Source organism: Ictidomys tridecemlineatus, chromosome 15 (genome assembly GCF_052094955.1).
Source record: "Ictidomys tridecemlineatus isolate mIctTri1 chromosome 15, mIctTri1.hap1, whole genome shotgun sequence".
Taxonomy (NCBI): domain Eukaryota; kingdom Metazoa; phylum Chordata; class Mammalia; order Rodentia; family Sciuridae; genus Ictidomys; species Ictidomys tridecemlineatus.
The window spans coordinates 12,852,317-12,870,318 of record NC_135491.1 but is presented as its reverse complement, the minus strand read 5'-3'; the positions used below and the strand labels follow the sequence as shown (position 1 = coordinate 12,870,318).

The following is an 18,002-nucleotide window of genomic DNA, read 5'->3' as shown; positions in this document are numbered from 1 at the left end:
ACCAACAATCTGGCTCCGCCCACTCCCACCTCCTAACTCTAGCAAAGCCATTGGACCATAGCGAAAAGGGGGCGGGCCTTGGCTTGGGCTCATCCTACCCAAGGCCCCCCCCCGGCCCTAAACTGATGAGGTTCCCGTCAGGTTGTCCTCTTCTTTGCGAGTTATGGGAGTAATTAAAATGAAGCGATCAGAATAACTTTTGGGAATATGTATTGTCTTATCCAACCATATATGTGTCCTGGATGCCGTTTATCGGAAGCAGGTGTTCTTTTTCTCAGGGTTATGCTGGCATATGAATCAGGCTTATGGTGGGGCAGCCTCAAGTCTGGCCTAGGAGAGGGGCGGATCAACAAGGGCTTATTAGCCAAGATGGCGGTAGCGATCTCAGTGGCTAGGGTCTGGGGCCCTAGACGAGGCCTGGGCCAGGCTACCCTCCTGTTGCTGCGGCAGCCTATGGCTCGGGGATTGGCTAGATTTGTGAGTACCGAGGCCCCAGGCGGTTTTTTCTAAGGGGTATATGGGGGCGTAAAACCTATCTTTAGAGTGTGGGTTCTCTGCAGGGTGTGAAGGAGGGCAGTCACCAGTCACGGAGGGAAAAGCAGTGGGAGAATTGGAGAGGACACTTAAAGGAAGAGTTTCCGTCTCCTTAGGAAAGGAAAAGCGGGGCAGCTCCTGTGTGGATCCTGAGGGCGAGAGACACCGTGGAGATTGAGATGGGGGTTCCTCCTCTTTCCCTCTCACTGGGGAGGCGCCTTCAAGGGTCGCAGGAGAACTTTCCCCTCACAAGTCGGAGAATGAAACTGACTAAGTAGGGCGGAGAATTCCTTCTGAGTAAAAAGTCCTGTTGAAACAGAGAAAGGAGAGCTCAGATCCCTGTCACAAGCTTTTACAGGGCTTTGCATTTCTTTGCTCTTTCTCCCCAGTTCTAATTTGAAAGCCAATTACGGAGAGACTCGTTTGATTCCTGTGTCCTCTGATGGAAAGTTAAGATATGTTGTGGATATTGTGCACAGGAGATGATCAGTATATGTTTGTTGAATTGATGAAGAGAGAAAAGCGGGAGGGAGGTTCAGACAGGGCCCTTTGCCCACGTTTCTCGAAAACACTTGAGAAAGCCTTGTTAATTATCAAAAGGGTCTGAATTGCTTTTGGTACATGCTGCTAAGGGGAAGCACTGCAAAAAGATATAGTTGAGTCCTGGGGCTAGAGCTTGCCTAGTATGTGCAAAGCCCTGGGTTTGATTCCCAACCATCGCAAAAGTAACAATAAAAAGTAGTCGGAGGGCTGGAATTGTGGCTCAGTGGTAGAGCGCTTGCCTAGCACATGCGAGGCCCTGGGTTCCATCTTCAGCACCACATAAAAATAAATAAATAAAATAAAGATATTGTGTCCAACTGCAACTAAAAAATAAATATTAAAAAAAGTAGTTGGAAGCCTGTATTTAGAGGGGGGAAAAGCAGTGAACTGCAAGATCTATGAGCTAAAATTCCAGATGAGATAGGAACGGTTATGTGGGTAGTTTCTGGAGCTACATCACGTGGGTTTGCATCCCGCCTTGTCATTTTCCAGTTGTGTGACCCTGGATGGGGGCCTGAACCTGACACCTCTCTTGATGTAATTTTCCTTACTGTAGAATGTTAACAGTGATCACCTCACAGGATTGTTGTGGAAATATATAAAGAGCTAAGAATTGGACCCTACACATCATAAGGGCAGTAGGTATTTTGGCCACTGTTGTTAGTAAGGGTGGAGAGAAGGGACAGAAATTGACCTTGGAGATTGAGAGAGCAAAGAAGGTGACTCTGTGGGAGTGCAGGCTGGATTGGTGATGCTCTGGAAGGAATCTTTCAAGATCTTCTGAGATTGTTCCTGGCAGTCTTGTCCCCAATTCATAAGGCAGGGAAGATGAAATCTGTAGGAAGGAGCTCTGAGTAGGAGGAGAAACAGGGTAAGAGAGTAGGTCAGGAGTGAGGCAGGAGTCCCCAGGAAGGAGGTCATTTGAAGCAGGTAAATGCTGAAGGGTTACAGGAGTAGGTTGGGGGAATGGAGGTAGGATGGTCTCCTGTTAATGGCTGTTCTCTGTGGCTTTTTTTTTTTTTAAGAAATCAGATCCTCCGCAGCTGATGGCAGTTCCAGGAGCCCATTGGTTGAGCAAGTGGGGCGGGAGGCGAACAGGAGGGCAAACTAGGGAAAGGTCATTTGTGACTGATTAAATCTGTTCTCCTCCTGGCTTAGTCTTCTGTTGCCTTTCCTTTTCTCCTTTGTTTATTTTGGAGAGGGTGGTGAGAAGGAAGTTTCTACTTTTCATTGACTTACCTACTTTAAATTTTATTTTATATTTGGTGCTGGTGATTGAACTCAAGGTCTTGTGCATGCAAGGCAAGCACTCTAGGAGCTATATCCCCAGCCCTAAATTTTATGTTTTCTTAGAGTCATTTGCCCTCCCTCCACCTGTTTTTAATCCACTTGTTCTGAGATTAAGAGTCCCTACTTTTTTGAGTGAAGGGAAGGGACAGTAGTAAAGATTGCAGACCAGGGCTGTCCAATAAAACTTTCTTTGATAGTGGAAATGTTTTCTATTTATGCTATCCAGTACAGTAGTCACTAGCCACATGTGACTACTGAACATTTTAAATGTGGCTAACAAAGCTAGGTGTGGTGGCACATATCTATAATTCTAGCTACTAAAGCCAGCTTTAGCAACTCAGTGAGACCCCGACTCAAAAAACAAAATTAATAAAGGGCTGGGGATGTGGCTCAGTGGTAAAGTACCCCTGGGTTTGGGCCCCAGTACTGCAAAAATTAAATAAAAAATAAAAGTGGCTAGCAGGACTGAGGAACTGAATTCTAATGAGTTTAAATGGCTGGTGGCTGCCATATTGGAAGGTGGAAAGTACAGCTTTATCCAGGTGGAGGTGAAGAGTGTCTTGGGAGGAGGTTGGGAGGTTTTACTGTAATAAATGGATTAAAGTAGATTATGAGGGCAGGAGGTTTCGGGGAGGGATGGGGCTGCCTTTCTTTGTCTCCTGCCTTCTTGCCTCTCCTCTCATCACCCCTTTCCTGAGCACCCTGCTGCCCTTGAGTGCTTGCCTGATTCCCTTCCCTCTGCTGCTATTATAGCAGATGTTTTTAGTGGTTAGGGAGAAAAGAAAGAAAAAACTCAGACTGACAGAGAGTCATGAGTCAGTTTTGCAACCACCACCCCAGGGCTGGGCCTGTTGGGGCCATTTCACCTCTGAGCCTCATTTGGGAATGAGTAGATGCCCTACCCTGCTAGAAGTCAGGGAACAATTGGAGCGCAGTCTATGCTCATTACCAGTAAAGTTTCTCCAGCCTAGCTGTTCTGGGATAGCCTGTCAGGGGCTTCAGTGCCCTGTGCAATAGCTCCATGTAGTAGGTACCCATGACCTCTGATGGAGGGGGCCTCACGCAGGTCCTTAGGGATTCAGTGAGCACAGGCGCTTAGATTAAGTGCTTTGTGTGGCACCTGTGCGCATGGCTAGCTCTGGCTGTCCTGGTCTCCAGGGTGCCAGACTTGGGGCCTTTGTCATTCCCTAGTACTGAAGCATTCCACTTCCCTTGCCTTTGTCCCAGCCCTGCGTGTCCAGCAGCCTGGCTCAATTCTCGTCCTCTAGGAAATAATTCTGCTGCTCCCTCTGGTCATAGCTGGTGAGAGTTCCTCCTATGACGCAGGCAGTGGCTTTACCCTACCTTCCACAGCTGTGAGGCAGATATTGTTCTGTCCGTGGAGAGGCACGCAGGTTCAGGGAGACAAGTTCCTGCTCAGTGTCACGCGGCTGGAAAGCCACAGAACCAGGATTTGGACTCAGGCAGTTTAGTGTACCTTGTCCTGTGGTTAACCATCATACCATCTTTCCCCTCTGCTTGTCATTCATCCCTCCCTGTCTCCAGCCTTCCCTTCAGGTCCACCTTGGGGCCATTGTTCAGTATCTGCCTCTTTGACCAAAATGGTCAGCTGGTACACCTGTTAGCTACTGTTTTTATCAAGCACTAGTGCTCCAGGCACTGGGCTGGGTCATGTACACATCAACTCATTTCAACCTCAAGGTAGCCCAGGAGGATGTATACAGGAGAAACAAGCTCCTGAGGTCTGCTTCATGCTGTGCCTTTGACTATGGTGCCTGAGGGAATGACCCCACAGCAGCCTTCCCAAACTTGTTGGGCAAGACCAGGCCATTCAGCACAGATGGCCAGGGCTCCCCTGTAGTTCTAAGACTTTTGGTAAATATGTGTAGCCTCTGCCATCATAAGCCACTGGCCACTGGGCCAGCTGCCCAAACTGAAGGAAAAAAAATGGGTGGGGTCATATCCTTTTGTAGGCATTTTAAAAATTTTCTTTCTTTTTTGGTTGTAAATGGACACAATACCTTTATTCTATTTAATTTTATGTGGTGCTGAGGATTGAACCCAGTGCCTCACGTGTGCTAGGCAAGTGCTCTACCATGGAGCTACAACCCCAGCTTTAGTAGGCATTTAAAAAAAAATATATGTTTTTTAGTTGTTGATGGACCTTTCTTTATTTATACATGGTGCTGAGAATTGAACCCAGTGCCTTAGACTTGCTAGGCAAATGCTCTGCCACTGAGTTATAACCCCAGCCCCCTTTTAGTAGATATTTTGCACCCCATCCATAATAAGTGTTTCCTCAGGCTTCAGCCATGAGCTGAGCCCCTTGCAGAGCTCACTGAATCCTCCAAGGAACCATGGGGTGTGGATGGCCATCATTTCCACGGGCCCTAAAGGAGCCTGGAATTCATGGTGGGAACTCAGCTCTGGTATCGGGCTCACCAGGATGCCCTACAGAAGCTTTCCAGACTCTAGGCCATGGTCCTGCTCTGACACCCTGGCTCTTCTCAGCCCTCAGCCCCTTCCCTTCTGACCCCCCCTGCCCCCCCAGCCCCTAGTGAGACCCTGTCTCAAAAGTAATAAAACATTCCTCCCCAACATCAGCCCTGAGGCCCGTTCAGTGCGTCCTTCACTTCCCCTGTGCTTCAGTTTCTCCCTTGGCAATGTGTGTTGGAGTCACTGCCTGGTGTTACGATTTAATTTCAGGTGCAGCCAGTCCTCCTCCTCACGCTGCTTTGCCCATCTTCTTCCCAAGGTGCCCATCATTTCCCTTTTTCCTCCTTTTTTTTTTTTTTTTTTTTTGTGGGGGTCATTGTTTGGTGCTGGGTTGGAACCCAGGGCCTTGCGTATGCTGGGCAAACACTCTGCCACTGAACCCTATACCCATAGCCCCTGCTTTCCTACTTTTTAACCTTCGCAGGTTTTGTTTTTTTTTCTCTAATACCATTTCTTTCTTTCTTTCCTTTCTCCCCTTTTTGTGGTGGTGGTTATGGTGGTGATGCTGGAGATCAAAATTTTTTAAACACACAGTACCCCCCTCCATCTCAGACCTGTGCTGACCCCTTGTGTGCATGGACTAGGAACTTTACACATAGCTCTCTGCAGGCTTTTCACAGGGAAGCAGGGAAGTCAAAGAGATGAAGTGTTCGCAGAGAGCCACGCAGTAAGCTCAGAAATTGGAATCCAGGTCAGTCTGACTCCAGAGCCACTGAACTTAACTGCTCATTCATCCATTCGTTTGGTAATTAGCCATCAAAAACCTGTTACGTGAGCCAACCTGGACGCCACCCCTGCCTTCCTGGAACTTGCATGTGTGAGAGACAGACACAAAACAGAGGAATCTTCCAGGTCCACGTAAAGGCCTAGCCATGCCCAGTGCTTGGAAGGGAAGCAGGTGCTGCCTTGTCAGAGGGGAAGGCATGTCTGCCCGTGTGTCAGGCCCCAACCTGCCCTGCTGCCAGGAGTGTCATTTCCTCACCACCACAAATGCAGATAATTGCACATACATTGCATGCTACCCCCAGGAAACTTGGTGGCTTGTTCACTGCAGTTAAAGGAAGGGAGGGGGACACGTGAGCCCCCACACGTGAGATGCAGCTCATGGTGAGCTGGTCCTCCTCTAGCTCCCCCTGAAAGTGAAGCCACAACTGCTGACCTGGGAGGAATCCAGGCAGCGGTGGAAAGGAAAGAACCGAGCTGGCATTGGGGTTAGAGCTTGGGTTTTGAGGTCTGGATCTCAGGCCCCAGGTTAGAAGCCCAGTCTTAATGTAAATTCTGATTTTTTTGCCCATTGCAGACTGGTTACCTCCCCAAGCCTTGGTTCCCGCCTCTCCTCCCAGGCAATGAGGAACAAGCCCACCTCACAGATGCCCTGAGGACTCGCTGAGGTGGCGCAGGCATGCGGGGCTCTCAGGCTTTCCCAATTCTGCCTCTTCTGGTCTGGGGAGTATGATGTCCCCACAGGGCTCCTTGCCACTTACTAGTTTCCGGGAAGAACACCTCGTGCTGTGCTCTTTGTCTTTTGCATATTCTTTCCCCATTGCCCAGGATGCGCCCTCCCTGACTCCTAGTTGTCCTGCAGGCTCAGCTCCAGCCTCACTCCCTCAGAGAGGCCTTGCCGTTTCCACTGTGCCATGTGAAAGTTCCACAGGGTAATAGGGGTCCCCTCGGCTTTACTTGTCCAGCGTCTGTCTTCCTACTAGTAGGTAGCAAGGACAGATATTTAGGGTTCCCAGAACCCTGCACAGGGCTGGGAACAAAGCAGGTGCTCAAATATTTATTGAATCAATCAGTCTGAGCTTGCAGGGGAAGCCAGGCCTGGCTTCAAGAAGGTAGCAAAATGTGTGGCGCAGTTGGCCAGGTGATGGGAGAGGAGGCCACTTCGTCAGGGTGAGCAGCAGTGTGATAGAAACCATCATAGCCGGCATTTTTCTTGAACATTTACTATTTTGTAGATAGTCTACTGAAATATACACGATCTCCTTTAAACTTTGCAGCACTCCATGAGGTGTTTTCCATTTTATAGAGGGGAAAGGAGACACATGAAGAGGGGAAGTCCCTGTCCCTTGTCAGCTAGAAGGACATTCGAATCCCGATAATCTGACTCTTAAAAACTCAACAACTTAAGCTCTATTCTGGGTTGGCCTCCCTGATATGTGGCGTTGGGGTCAGTAATGGGTATGTCAGGGTGTCTGAACATGCCTGTGGTAGGAGTGGGGGACAGAAGGAGACTTGTGGCCAGACTGGGGAGATCTCAAAAGCCAGGATGAAGACTTTGAGCCTGTGATAATGAGAGTGGCAACAGCTGCCAGTTCCTGAGCAGCCTGCCATTCAGACTAAGTGATTTCATTTTTATAATAGCTCTGTCGGGTGGATGTTCCTGTTTTGTTCTAGTGCTGGAGAATAAACCCAAGACCTTACACACGTGAAGCACACACTCTGCTGCTGGTGGATGTCATTTTCATCCTGATTTTTCACATGAGAATCCTCTATGGTATTGTAGTAATTTGGCCAAGGTGTCACAGCAATAGAGTAGAGCAGGGTTCACACCCTGTGCGCCAGACCCCATGGGGCTGTGCAGCTTACCCATCATGCTGTCTTGTGGCTGCTGGTGTTGAGCCAGCTCTTGACTCAGTACCCCTTCCGCCTTCTCCCCAGCACCCTCCCAGGCAGCAGCAGCAGCAGCAGCAGTTCTCCTCCCTGGACGACAAGCCCCAGTTCCCAGGGGCCTCAGCAGAGTTTGTAGACAAGCTCGAGTTCATCCAGCCGAATGTCATCTCCGGGATCCCCATCTACCGAGTCATGGACCGCCAGGGCCAGATCATCAACCCCAGCGAGGACCCCAATGTGAGGCTGCTCCCTTCTGCCCCTCCCCCCCATGTCCAAGTCCCTTGTTTGTTTCTTCTCTGGTTTCATATGCCCCTATCTGTCTGTGTCTCTGTCCACAGTTGCCCCAGGAAAAGGTGCTGAAGTTCTACAGGAGCATGACACTGCTCAACACCATGGATCGGATCCTCTATGAGTCCCAGCGACAGGTGTGTGGGGACAGGCCTGGGGTGGGAGTCAGAATTATCCTGTACTTGTGCTTTTGGCCAAAGGACAACTCCCAAGGAGAAGAGAAGAATGGAGATGTTTTTAGAGTTCTTGGGATTCTCTCAGGGCTCTTGAGGAAGTATGGGAGGGGTCTAGCCCAAGGACAGAGAGATGGATGTAGTCATTAAAAACACCGGTGTGTGTGTGTGCCTGCCTGGGCTCATTGTGCTGGGAGAGGCCAGAGAGGAGAAGGCCCTTCCTTGGGAGAGCTCATAGACCTGAGAAGCAGGGTGGACACTCTGTGCTTCCCGCAGTGTCCAAGGGCCACTCAAGGCCTATATCCAATTTGTCAGTCTTTTGAAGACTTAGTGTCAGAGGACTGTCCCAGTCAAGCCAATGTGCACCAACAGGGAATTTATTGATTCAGCCTCATGTCCCCAGGGCCCTATTTGCAGGCTTAGCTGGATCCAAGGGCTCAGAAGTTCTCAGACATCTTTCTGTCTTTTTTCTTTTGCCTTGGCCTTCTTCATTCTTGAGCATCGGTGGCATTTTATCAGGCATAGTGCTGTGGCTGGTGGTCAGTACTGAGCAGCTCTAGGCTCACGGAGAGATGGCAAAGGGAAAGGAGTCAGTAAAGGCTCTAGAGCAAGCTGTAAGATCCAAGTCCTGATTCTGCCCCTTTCTAGCTCTGTGGCCCTGGGAAGGCTGCTTTATCTCTGAGTGCTACCTCAGCATTGTAAAAAATGTAAATAATTTTTTTAAAAGGGGATAATGCTAGATGCTACCCCATAAGGCTGGGGTAGGAATTCTGTGAGACCCAGCATGTAAGGCCCTTTCCCATTGGCTGACACTGAGGCAGATTACCATGACTTTCACAATTGAACCTATGTATACTAGGATTATGTTTAGCTGTAAGTGACAGATTCCTCCTCACTCCAAGGAAAAGCCTTAGCAAACAAAATCAAAAGCAGTAGCTTAACAGATAAACTAGTTTGTCTCTTGGATTAAAAAAAAAAAAATCAGTGTACAGGTGATTTGTGGCGGGTCTGATGTCACCATGATATCAGTGGATACCTGGCCTCCTTTCACTGCTCTGATCTAATGTCCAGAATGTTGGCTTCTCCCATCTTCAAGGTCCACTCATGATCCAAAAAGGTGCCAGAGTTGCCTCTATTGTGTCTCACTTTAGGCAGCAAGTAGAAGGAAAGAGGAAGGTCAGATATGGCACATCTCAGCTGCCACTTCCCCACCCAAACCATTATAGAACTTTCTAGCAAGTCCCTCTCAGTAATATCTGCTTTTAGTTGCTACCTGCAGTGGAATGAATGTCCCCTCTCTCTCTTTCTCTTTGAGGTTGAAACCAGGGATACTTTACTACTGAGCTACATCCCTAGCCCTTTTTATTTTTTTAAATTTTGAGATAGGGTCTTGCTAAGTTGCTTTGGGTCTCACTAAGTTGCTGAGGTCAGCTTTGAACTTGTGATCCTCCTGCCTCAGCCTTCCGAGTCACTGGGATTACAGATGTGTGCCATCGTGCCTCTCTTAACAGAGGGAAGAGGGTTAGGCACCCAGTAACCTTAGCCACTAGCCCGAGTCCTGTGTCAGGCCCCTCTCCATACTGAACTGAACAGCTACCGTCCTCCCACTCAGTTGGCACTGGAAGACTAGTTAACCTTTAATTGGCTCCCCACTTAGAAGAAAGCACTGTTTTGGTTTCCCAACAGCACTTGAAACCAGGCCCAGGAAGCACATGGAGGTGGGCTTTGCTGAGCGGCTTGGCAGGGGGTGGCCTTAGGGGGCCACCTCAAGCTCACTTTGTTCTACCTTCTCCAGTCCTGTGTGATCTCATCTCCATCTTACACCAGGAGTTCCCTGTTTCTCCAGACTTCTTGGAACTCTAGATCTACTTGGCTCTTTGCCTTGGATGTCCCGCAGCAAACTCAGCCTGTCCAAACTTGACCTTGGCATTTTTCTCCCAGACCTGCTCTTCTTCTTCTCCCAGTCCATTTATCAGGGGTGGGTGCCACAAGTCACCCCTTGCCCAAACTGAAAACCTTTATCTCATCCCTTTCCCTGCCCTTCCCTTGCCAGCTCTTTCTCCTCTTAGCTGCTGTCTCTAGGTCTCACCTGAAGAATCATTCAGCTTCTCAGCAGCACCACTAGGGACCCAGTCCCTTTTTCTCTTTCTGTTTCATTGTTGGCGAGTTGGCCTTCATCCTGTGCTTGTTGCCTCACATTCACAGGATGGCTGCCACAGGTCCAGGCATCATGGCTCCAAGCGAGGCAGGAAGAAGAAGGGGGCGGGGCATGGGTGATGCCAGCAGTAGAGTCCTTTACCCAGAGAGCACAAGCAAACTTGAAGAGTCTGGCTACCAGGGGGCCGGGAACCTGAGCGTTCTGTTCCAGGGCCTAGGGCTGGAGGGTTCTAGAGAAGGGGGCTGGCTGGGGCACCCTCGGCACTGCTAGCTCAGCTTTTGAGGACTCCTCTGTCTGCCCCTCTCCCTGCCTGCTAAGCGAGGCCACTGCCCCCAGTCTCCCGCTCCCTCGTGGGCCCTGGGTCCTCCATGTGCCACACACAGTGGGGAGAATCTTGAACACCTGTGTGACCACACTGCTCCGTGGGGCAGGTGCCACTGTTTTCAGAGCACAGCTCAGCTATGCCAGTCGCTTTGTGGTCTGGGTGTCGCCTCCCTCACTGCTCTCCCCTGTGTCCCTTCTGGACTCATCGTGGTCTTTATCGTTCTTCTGCCTGGAGCTGCATCTCCCCTCTTCACCCAGGCTGTCTCCCTGCATCCCTTCTTCGGGCTCTTGTCCCAGAGACCCCATCACCCTGGCTCTGACCATCCTGGCAGTTCCTCTGAAGGTGAGAGCCCTGCGTGGCCTGGCCTGGGGCCAACTTTGTGAAAGACTGGATGAGCGCCATCAGAAGTTGGTACGATTCTCATGGTGGTCATTGCCCAGTGTAACCTAGCCTGGGCCTTCGGGCCCCCTCCACTCTCAGGGCCGGATTTCCTTCTACATGACCAACTATGGCGAGGAGGGGACCCACGTGGGCAGTGCAGCCGCCCTGGACAGCACGGACCTGGTGTTTGGCCAGTACCGGGAGGCAGGTATGTCTGCCTGGGGCCCCTGTTGTGGTCCACAGTTTTGTTCTCCCAGGTGCTCTTCCAGGGGCAGCATAATGCCACGAAGGTCTGAGAAGCCAGAGGAAGAGCTTTCCATGCTGTCAGGCCAGGGACAGGACTTTGGGGAGCACGCATCCCCTCCCTGAAGGCTGAGAAGCGTGGTGGTGAGACTCTGCTTCTCCCCACTCTTTACCCGTCATCTGAGCCACGGTTGTGCCACTTCTGGAGGAGAGTCGAGGGCTGCTGGAAGGATGCAGTAAGGTCGACATGTGCCGTGGACCCCTGTCCACCTGGTGTAGGGGTCTCCTGGCCTCTCCTAGGCTCTGCTGTCCTCCAGGGAGCTGGGACAGATGGGAAGATGGCAAACACGGTGATGACGGGGAGCTTGGCAGAAGCCATCTGGGGAGCTGGGGAGGGCGAGTGAAAAGAAGGACCAGAGAACAAGCCTGAGGGAAATGGCTGAGCCCTGGCGAGTGCCCGAGCGGGGCCTTAGTCCAGGGAGCAGCAAGAGGGCACTCGGGAGTGGTTGATAGCGTAGGGACCCCACAGGGGTATCAGTGAGCATGTGCCAGGGGCAAATCTATACCTTCCTCTCAGGCAACCTCAGGCAAGTTACTTAACCATGCTGTGACTCTTGTTTTCTTGTTTGTTTGTTTATTTATTTATTTACTAGTTCTGGGGATTGAATCCAGAGGGACTTTACCACTGAGCCACATCCACAGTCCTTTTTATTTTTTATTTTGAGACAGGATCTTGCTAAGTTGCTTAGGGTCTTGGTAAGTTACTGAGGCTGGCTTCAAATTTGTGATCCTCCCACCTCAGCCTCCTGAATTGCTGAGATTACAGGCATGTGCTGCTGTACCCAGCTGTTTCCTGCTTTATAAGGGAATGGTAACCCCAAATGTTTGTTGAGAGGAGTCATGGGGCAGTAGGTGCAGAGCTATTAATACTGAGCCTAGAACAGGGTGAGCATTCAGAGTTGGTGGATAGTGTGACTGGGGCCTCTCTCTGGAACATCTCTCCAGCACGGAGGTGGAACCAGGTGAGGGTGGCCATCTACTTCCTTCAGCTGGACATGAGCTAAGGTGAGGCAAATGGCTTGTGATATTTGAGGTTCAGTGTCATTCACAAGGAAAATCAGGTTTCCCAGACACTGGGCAGCTACAGAACGGTTTATGCCAAGGCTGTGGTGCTGGGTGAGGAGGCAAGGCCGACTCCCCTGATTCCCAGCTGACTTGCCTTAGTGAGGCCTATTGGCTTGGGTGAGTCCGTTGTCCTCTGTGACATGGGAGGAAACATAGTCCTCTTAGAAAAAGCCAGCTTCATTGAGCTCTGGAAGACAAAAGTGCTGTTTGTTTTAAATTTCCTACTACATGGGAATTGTCACAGAGTGCAGGCAGACTGTGACCCCTCTGCATGAGGCAGGCATCCTTGTTAACCTGTGAAAGCCAGGCTGGTCACCCACATCAGACAGGTTGTGGGTCTAGGCTGTGTGCCTTCTTGCAGCAGTCTGATCCCGTGACAGCCTTTGCATTTGCTGTGTGCACCCTAGTGCCCTTCCAGGGCTGTGTATAGAGCTCCTCATGGGGCACAGCAGGGAGTGGCACTCAGTGAGGAGGACAGTGAAGAGGCAGCAAGGACCAAGGTAGAGCATCATCTCCTGGGGACATGCAGTTTCCTGGGTCCTGAGATTATATATATATATTTTTTGTTTTGCAGTGCTGGGGCTGGAACCCAGGGCCTCATGTATGCTAGGCAAGAGCTCTACGGCTGAGCTGCATCCAGCCCTGAGGCTGTAATTCTAACACCTTCCTGCCTCCTGCCCAGTACTTCTCATGTAGAAGGGCCTGGGACTACGTTTTAAGATGTCTGGTGGCAGCGCTTGGACCATTTCCCGCGCTCCACAAGACCTCCTGTTTTCCTCCAGCCTGAGAGTTTTCTCCCCTAGTGGTTGCTGTGCAGTGCGGCCACATAGCCTGCAGATTTGTATTATGCCCATTCAAACCTCTAGAACAGAAGATAACTAAGGAACTAGTACTAAAGGTGAACGTTGAAGTTGTGCTAGAGTTTCAAGAAGGGCACAGTTTCAAAGCTGATTGTCCAAGCAGTCTGAGCTGTGTTCACCATCGCCGTCCCAGGGGACATCCACGGAGTGGATAAACAGAGCTACTTCCTTGCTTTTCTCTGGCACAATTTTTAAATTTTTTTAGTTGTTTGTGGACCTTTATTTTATTTATTTATTTATTTATATGTGGTGCCAAGAATCGAGCCCAGTGCCTCACACATGGTAGGCAAGTGCTCTACCACTGAGCCACCACCCTAGCCCCTCTGACATAGTCTTAATTTGAGTTTTGCTCCCCTCTGCTCTGCCACTTGGTGGCGTGACATGGAGGCAGTTGTGGGAGCGCAATGGGTCTATTTCCTCTGTGAGTGAGAGGATGATCGTGCCTGCTGTGCGGGGATGCTGTAGTATTCACTTAGTGACTGTATAAAGACGCTCGGAACAGCTCTTCGCTCGTCATATTATCTTCCTGTGTTTGCAGTTGTTATTCAGGGAGGACGTGCGTCCTTTGTGTACAGGGGGACTGCCATGTCATGTAATGTGACCCTATTAAATTGTCATCTGAAGAAAGGGTTTGGCAGTAAAGGAAGGGATCTGGGAACCATGGTATCAGACAGCTGCGTCTCGGTGCTCACACCCTCAGGGCCAGCCATGGGACATCTGATCCACAGCACTGATGAAGATAGGGGTATGAGGTTGTCCCCTTGTCAGGTAGAGCAGAGAGAGTCCTTGCTTGTTTTAGGATAGTCACAGATTCCTGCCGTCCTCTGACTTAGCAGGCAGGGCCCCTTCCACCAGAGTAGTTCCCTTTGATAGGGAGCTGGGCATCCACCAGGGGTTTGTTTGAAAAGAGGGTTTTACTTCCATAAATAGGATATTACCTCTCTAGAACAGAAGATATGAATGGGTGGCATGTACTTTAAGAATTGTATTCATTAAAGACACCTAAAAAATACCACAGTTTCTCATTGAAACAGACATCCTATAATACCAGTGATGTGGGAGGCTGAGGTATAAGGATCAGAAGTTGGAGGCCAGCCTTAGCAACTTAGCAAGATGCTGTCTCAAAATAAAAAATAAAAAAGCTCAGTGGTAGAGCACCCCATTACCAAATAAATAAGTAAATAAATATAAGTCTCTTGGGTATAGCTTAGTGGTAGAGTACTTCCCTAGCATGCACGAGGCCCTGAGTTCCATCCCTAACAAAAGAGAAGGGATGTGGGAAGGAGAAAGAAAGAGCTAGTTAGCTGAGTTTCTGCCACCTTTTGAAAACCCGGATTGTCATCTGAACATTGGCCTTCCTCTTGACACACCTCTGCTTTCCCGTCTGCCCATGAGTCCTGTCTGCAGCTCCTGCCGGGTCCCTGTGAGTCCTGAGTTTGCCTCTCCTGCTCTATTCTGGTTCCTTTTTTCACAGACAGGGATACAGAAGCCTGGGAAAGAAGAGGCCCCCCCTGGGTCACCCACAGGGTTGGTGTGATTCCCCCAAACCACTCACCAGGCTAACAGCTGCCTCTTCTCCACCAGGTGTACTGATGTATCGCGACTATCCCCTGGAATTGTTCATGGCTCAGTGCTATGGCAACGTGAGTGACCCAGGGAAGGGGCGCCAGATGCCTGTCCACTATGGCTGCAATGAGCGCCACTTCGTCACCATCTCCTCTCCACTGGCCACCCAGATCCCTCAGGGTGAGGATGCATGCCCTGATGCTCATGTGTGCAGACCCATTCACACCTTCTGGTCCCCGTCCCTTCCCCAGCCCTCACGGGTGGGCTTGTGTGTGGGCTTCCCGATGGTGCTGCTCTCAGACCCTGGCCTGTGCTCTGGACTTTCAAGGTACTTTTCATCTGAGACCCTTTTGAGGAGGCCCCAGTAATGTCCTCACCCCATTCAGCAGCCTTGAGCCAGCATGACCACAGTCTGGGTTTCCCAGGCTTCCACCCGCCCCGTCCCACTGCTCCTGGGGGAGCACACAGGCCAGAGTGCCCCTGCGTGTACACCAGGGTCCAGGCTCTGTGCAGGTGCTTGGCTTCTGTTGTCCCACTGCAGTGCCATGGGGGTAAAGGTTATTATTTGCTATTACTCCTGTTATAAAGAGCAAGAAATTAAAGTCAAGGAGGGAAAGTCAAGTGACGTACTAAAGGTCTCCTGACAGGTAGAGAGTAGAAGAGCAGCTGGAACCGTGGACCATGTGACCCCAGAGCCTAGGTTCTGTCTCTACTCCTTGTTGGCCTCAGTCCCCAATCAGGCACACTCCCAGAGCTCACTGGGTACCCTAAATCCCCTTTATACAGGGTGGATGGAGACAGGGAGGGGTGGGAGAGGACTGTGGATATGCAGGGTGGGTGGGCCTTGTTATCTTTACCTTTTGCAGGGACTTTGACCCTGAGTGCTCTGGGATCTGTGGGTTGGAGAGGATTCTGTCATTGGGTCACTTTGCCTGGCTCTCATTTTAAGAGTCCTCGGGCTATCGCTTGGATAACAGACTGCTGGGCAGGGCACCAGTGAGGTGGCTGCTGGTTAACTCAGGCATGAGCAGCCAGAGGCTTGGCCCTGGGGTGAGAAGGGCTTGGATTCTTGTTATATTTTGAAGGTGGGTAAATGTGGGGGATGACAGAGTATTGAGTCAGGGATGCCGAAGTTTCTGGACTGAGCAATTGGAAGGTGGTGTTTGGTGGCAGAGAGGCGGAAGACTCAGGTGGGCAGGCTCTGGGGGGTTCCTGTCTGTGTCTAATGACAGCTAGTCTGAGCCCAAGTTCTGGTGGGGCATGTGCGAGAGTGTTTTGTGTGTGTATGTGTCTGTGTGTGTGTGTCTGTTCCTGCTCACCGCCCTCTCATTGCTCTGCAGCCGTGGGGGCAGCCTATGCAGCCAAGCGTGCCAATGCCAACAGGGTTGTCATTTGTTACTTCGGCGAGGGGGCAGCCAGTGAGGGGGATGCCCACGCTGGCTTCAACTTCGCCGCCACCCTCGAGTGTCCCATCATCTTCTTCTGCCGGAACAACGGCTATGCCATTTCCACGCCCACCTCCGAGCAGTACCGAGGGGACGGCATTGGTAAGGCCCACCGCTGCCTGCCTGGGGACAGAGCCCTGGAGGCGCACGGCGCTGTTCCCCACCCCCTGCTCTGCTTCGCTCTCCTCCTCGCTCTGCCTTCATCTCCTCGCTCTGGACCTGGCTCAGTGCTCTGCCTCACTCCCTGCTCTTCCCTTGCACTGCACGTTTTCCTCATCTGAGCCCTGGGGCCTCCCTGTCCCTGCAGCGGCACGAGGCCCCGGGTACGGCATTATGTCAATCCGAGTGGACGGCAATGATGTGTTCGCTGTGTACAATGCCACCAAGGAGGCCCGGCGGCGGGCTGTGGCAGAGAACCAGCCCTTCCTCATTGAAGCCATGACCTACAGGTGCCTGCCTGTCCCGTCGCCACCTCCACAGTCCTGACAGCTACCACTTGTAGTAGCTCCCTCACTACTGCCCCTAGAATGTGGCTTCCACACCTGGGGGCCATCCCCCTCCCTGCCTTTGCTCCCTTTCCACCCCTTCCTCCCTAGTCCCCCCATCTCTCTGACCCCTACTCCAGGGGCCCCAAGTTGACCAGGGCCCCTCCTGGGCAGGATTGGGCACCATAGCACCAGTGACGACAGTTCGGCGTACCGCTCAGTGGATGAGGTCAACTACTGGGACAAGCAGGACCACCCCATCTCAAGGTTGAGGCTCTACCTGCTGAGCCGTGGCTGGTGGGACGAGGAGCAGGAGAAGGCCTGGCGGAAGCAGTCACGCAAAAAGGTCAGGGGCCACTGTCACTTAGGCTGGGCGTGCCGGGGGGCTGCTGTGCTATGGGTAAGAGCTCTGGGAGAATGGGGTGCTGGGATCTGGGGTTGTCAAGCTGAGAGACTCAGAGGGTAACCCATTGTGTCCCCAGGTGTGGCTTGTGGTATGAGGCTGTCACTTGGCCTCAGCCACATCTTGCAGAATGTCCTGGGCAAGCTGTCCTGCCACTTCCTCACCTCTGGAGAGGGTACTGGAGTGCCCCATTTAGAGGGTGGCCTGAGGACGCGGCAGCTTAGTCCCTGAGCAGTGGAGATCCGCTCAGAGACAGTCTTACACAGTTAACTTCACCTCCTTTGTCTTCATCCTCTCCATTGTCCAGATGGGAACATGGAGGTTCAACAGCTAACCCCTGGCTCAGGCCCCACAGGGAGAGGCAGGGCCATGGGGAGGTGTATGCCTCCCACCCTCTGGTGTCCCCCAGGTGATGGAGGCCTTTGAGCAGGCTGAGCGCAAGCCGAAGCCCAGCCCCTACCTGCTCTTCTCGGACGTGTATCAGGAGATGCCCACCCAGCTCCGGAAGCAGCAGGAGTCCCTGGCCCGGCATCTCCAGACCTATGGGGAACATTACCCCCTGGACCACTTTGACAAGTGAGATGCTCCCCAGCTACTCCGATAGGTGCCACACTCTGAGCTGAGGAGGGAGGCCTGGCAGGATGCCCACCCCCACTGCTTCCCCAGCCAGCTCTAATAAATTACTGGTGGCTGGGTTGTGCCTCAGACTGTGGGGGTGGCTCCTACTCCTCATCCCTCCCCTCCAGGCAGCTCCACTTGGGGGGCCATGTTTGCAGCAGTTGCTGAGACTTGGTCAGCTCCTCTTCACCTGTTACAGTGCCTCCTCCCAGGGGCCAGAGTGCCTAGGAACCTGAAGCTCCTCCTCTGGTGGGTGGGGTGAGATGGCAGGGTGGCATATGGAGTTTACTCAGTGACAGTTGGTCAGGGGAGTAAATAAACTCTGCGGCTCTGCCTGTAGCTCTTCAGCACCTCTGGTCTCTGTTACCTGGAGTTTGGGGATCAGGGGAGGGTCCAACATGACTAATCTGGGACACACCCGGCTTCTACACATTAGATATGTAAGGACAATGCTGT

General features: G+C 51.6%; 1 protein-coding gene and 1 long non-coding RNA gene across 3 annotated transcripts; one reads left to right on the top strand and one right to left on the bottom strand.

The window, feature by feature from the left end:
* Window positions 1–321: 321 nt before the first annotated feature.
* Window positions 322–17,896, top strand: Bckdha (branched chain keto acid dehydrogenase E1 subunit alpha). Of its 2 annotated transcripts, none has more exons than XM_005336465.5 (9): window positions 322–477; window positions 7,525–7,713; window positions 7,815–7,901; window positions 10,901–11,009; window positions 14,614–14,775; window positions 15,936–16,142; window positions 16,348–16,489; window positions 16,700–16,871; window positions 17,338–17,896. In XM_005336465.5, the coding sequence occupies exons 1-9, from the start codon at window positions 370–372 to the stop codon at window positions 17,506–17,508; spliced, it is 1,347 nt and encodes a 448-aa protein (XP_005336522.1). In that variant the 5' UTR covers window positions 322–369; the 3' UTR covers window positions 17,509–17,896. The 2 variants fall into 2 exon arrangements, with proteins under 2 accessions (XP_005336522.1, XP_077888131.1); XM_078032005.1 differs by lacking the exon at window positions 17,338–17,896 and adding an exon at window positions 17,236–17,277.
* LOC144370808 (uncharacterized) lies at window positions 8,299–9,650 on the bottom strand. The gene is made up of 2 exons (XR_013430766.1): window positions 8,974–9,650; window positions 8,299–8,493 (listed from the first exon to the last, which is right to left on the bottom strand). It is a non-coding gene; the product is annotated as an uncharacterized LOC144370808 (long non-coding RNA).
* Window positions 17,897–18,002: the final 106 nt, after the last annotated feature.

Bases quoted from the DNA above. Each gene is read 5' to 3' on its own strand.
- Bckdha (XM_005336465.5), top strand. From the start codon at position 370: ATGGCGGTAGCGATCTCAGTGGCTAGGGTCTGGGGCCCTAGACGAGGC. The intron at 7,902-10,900 runs GTGTGTGGGGAC...CTCCACTCTCAG, and splicing joins TCTATGAGTCCCAGCGACAG to GGCCGGATTTCCTTCTACAT. The intron at 16,490-16,699 runs GTGCCTGCCTGT...CCTCCTGGGCAG, and splicing joins ATTGAAGCCATGACCTACAG to GATTGGGCACCATAGCACCA.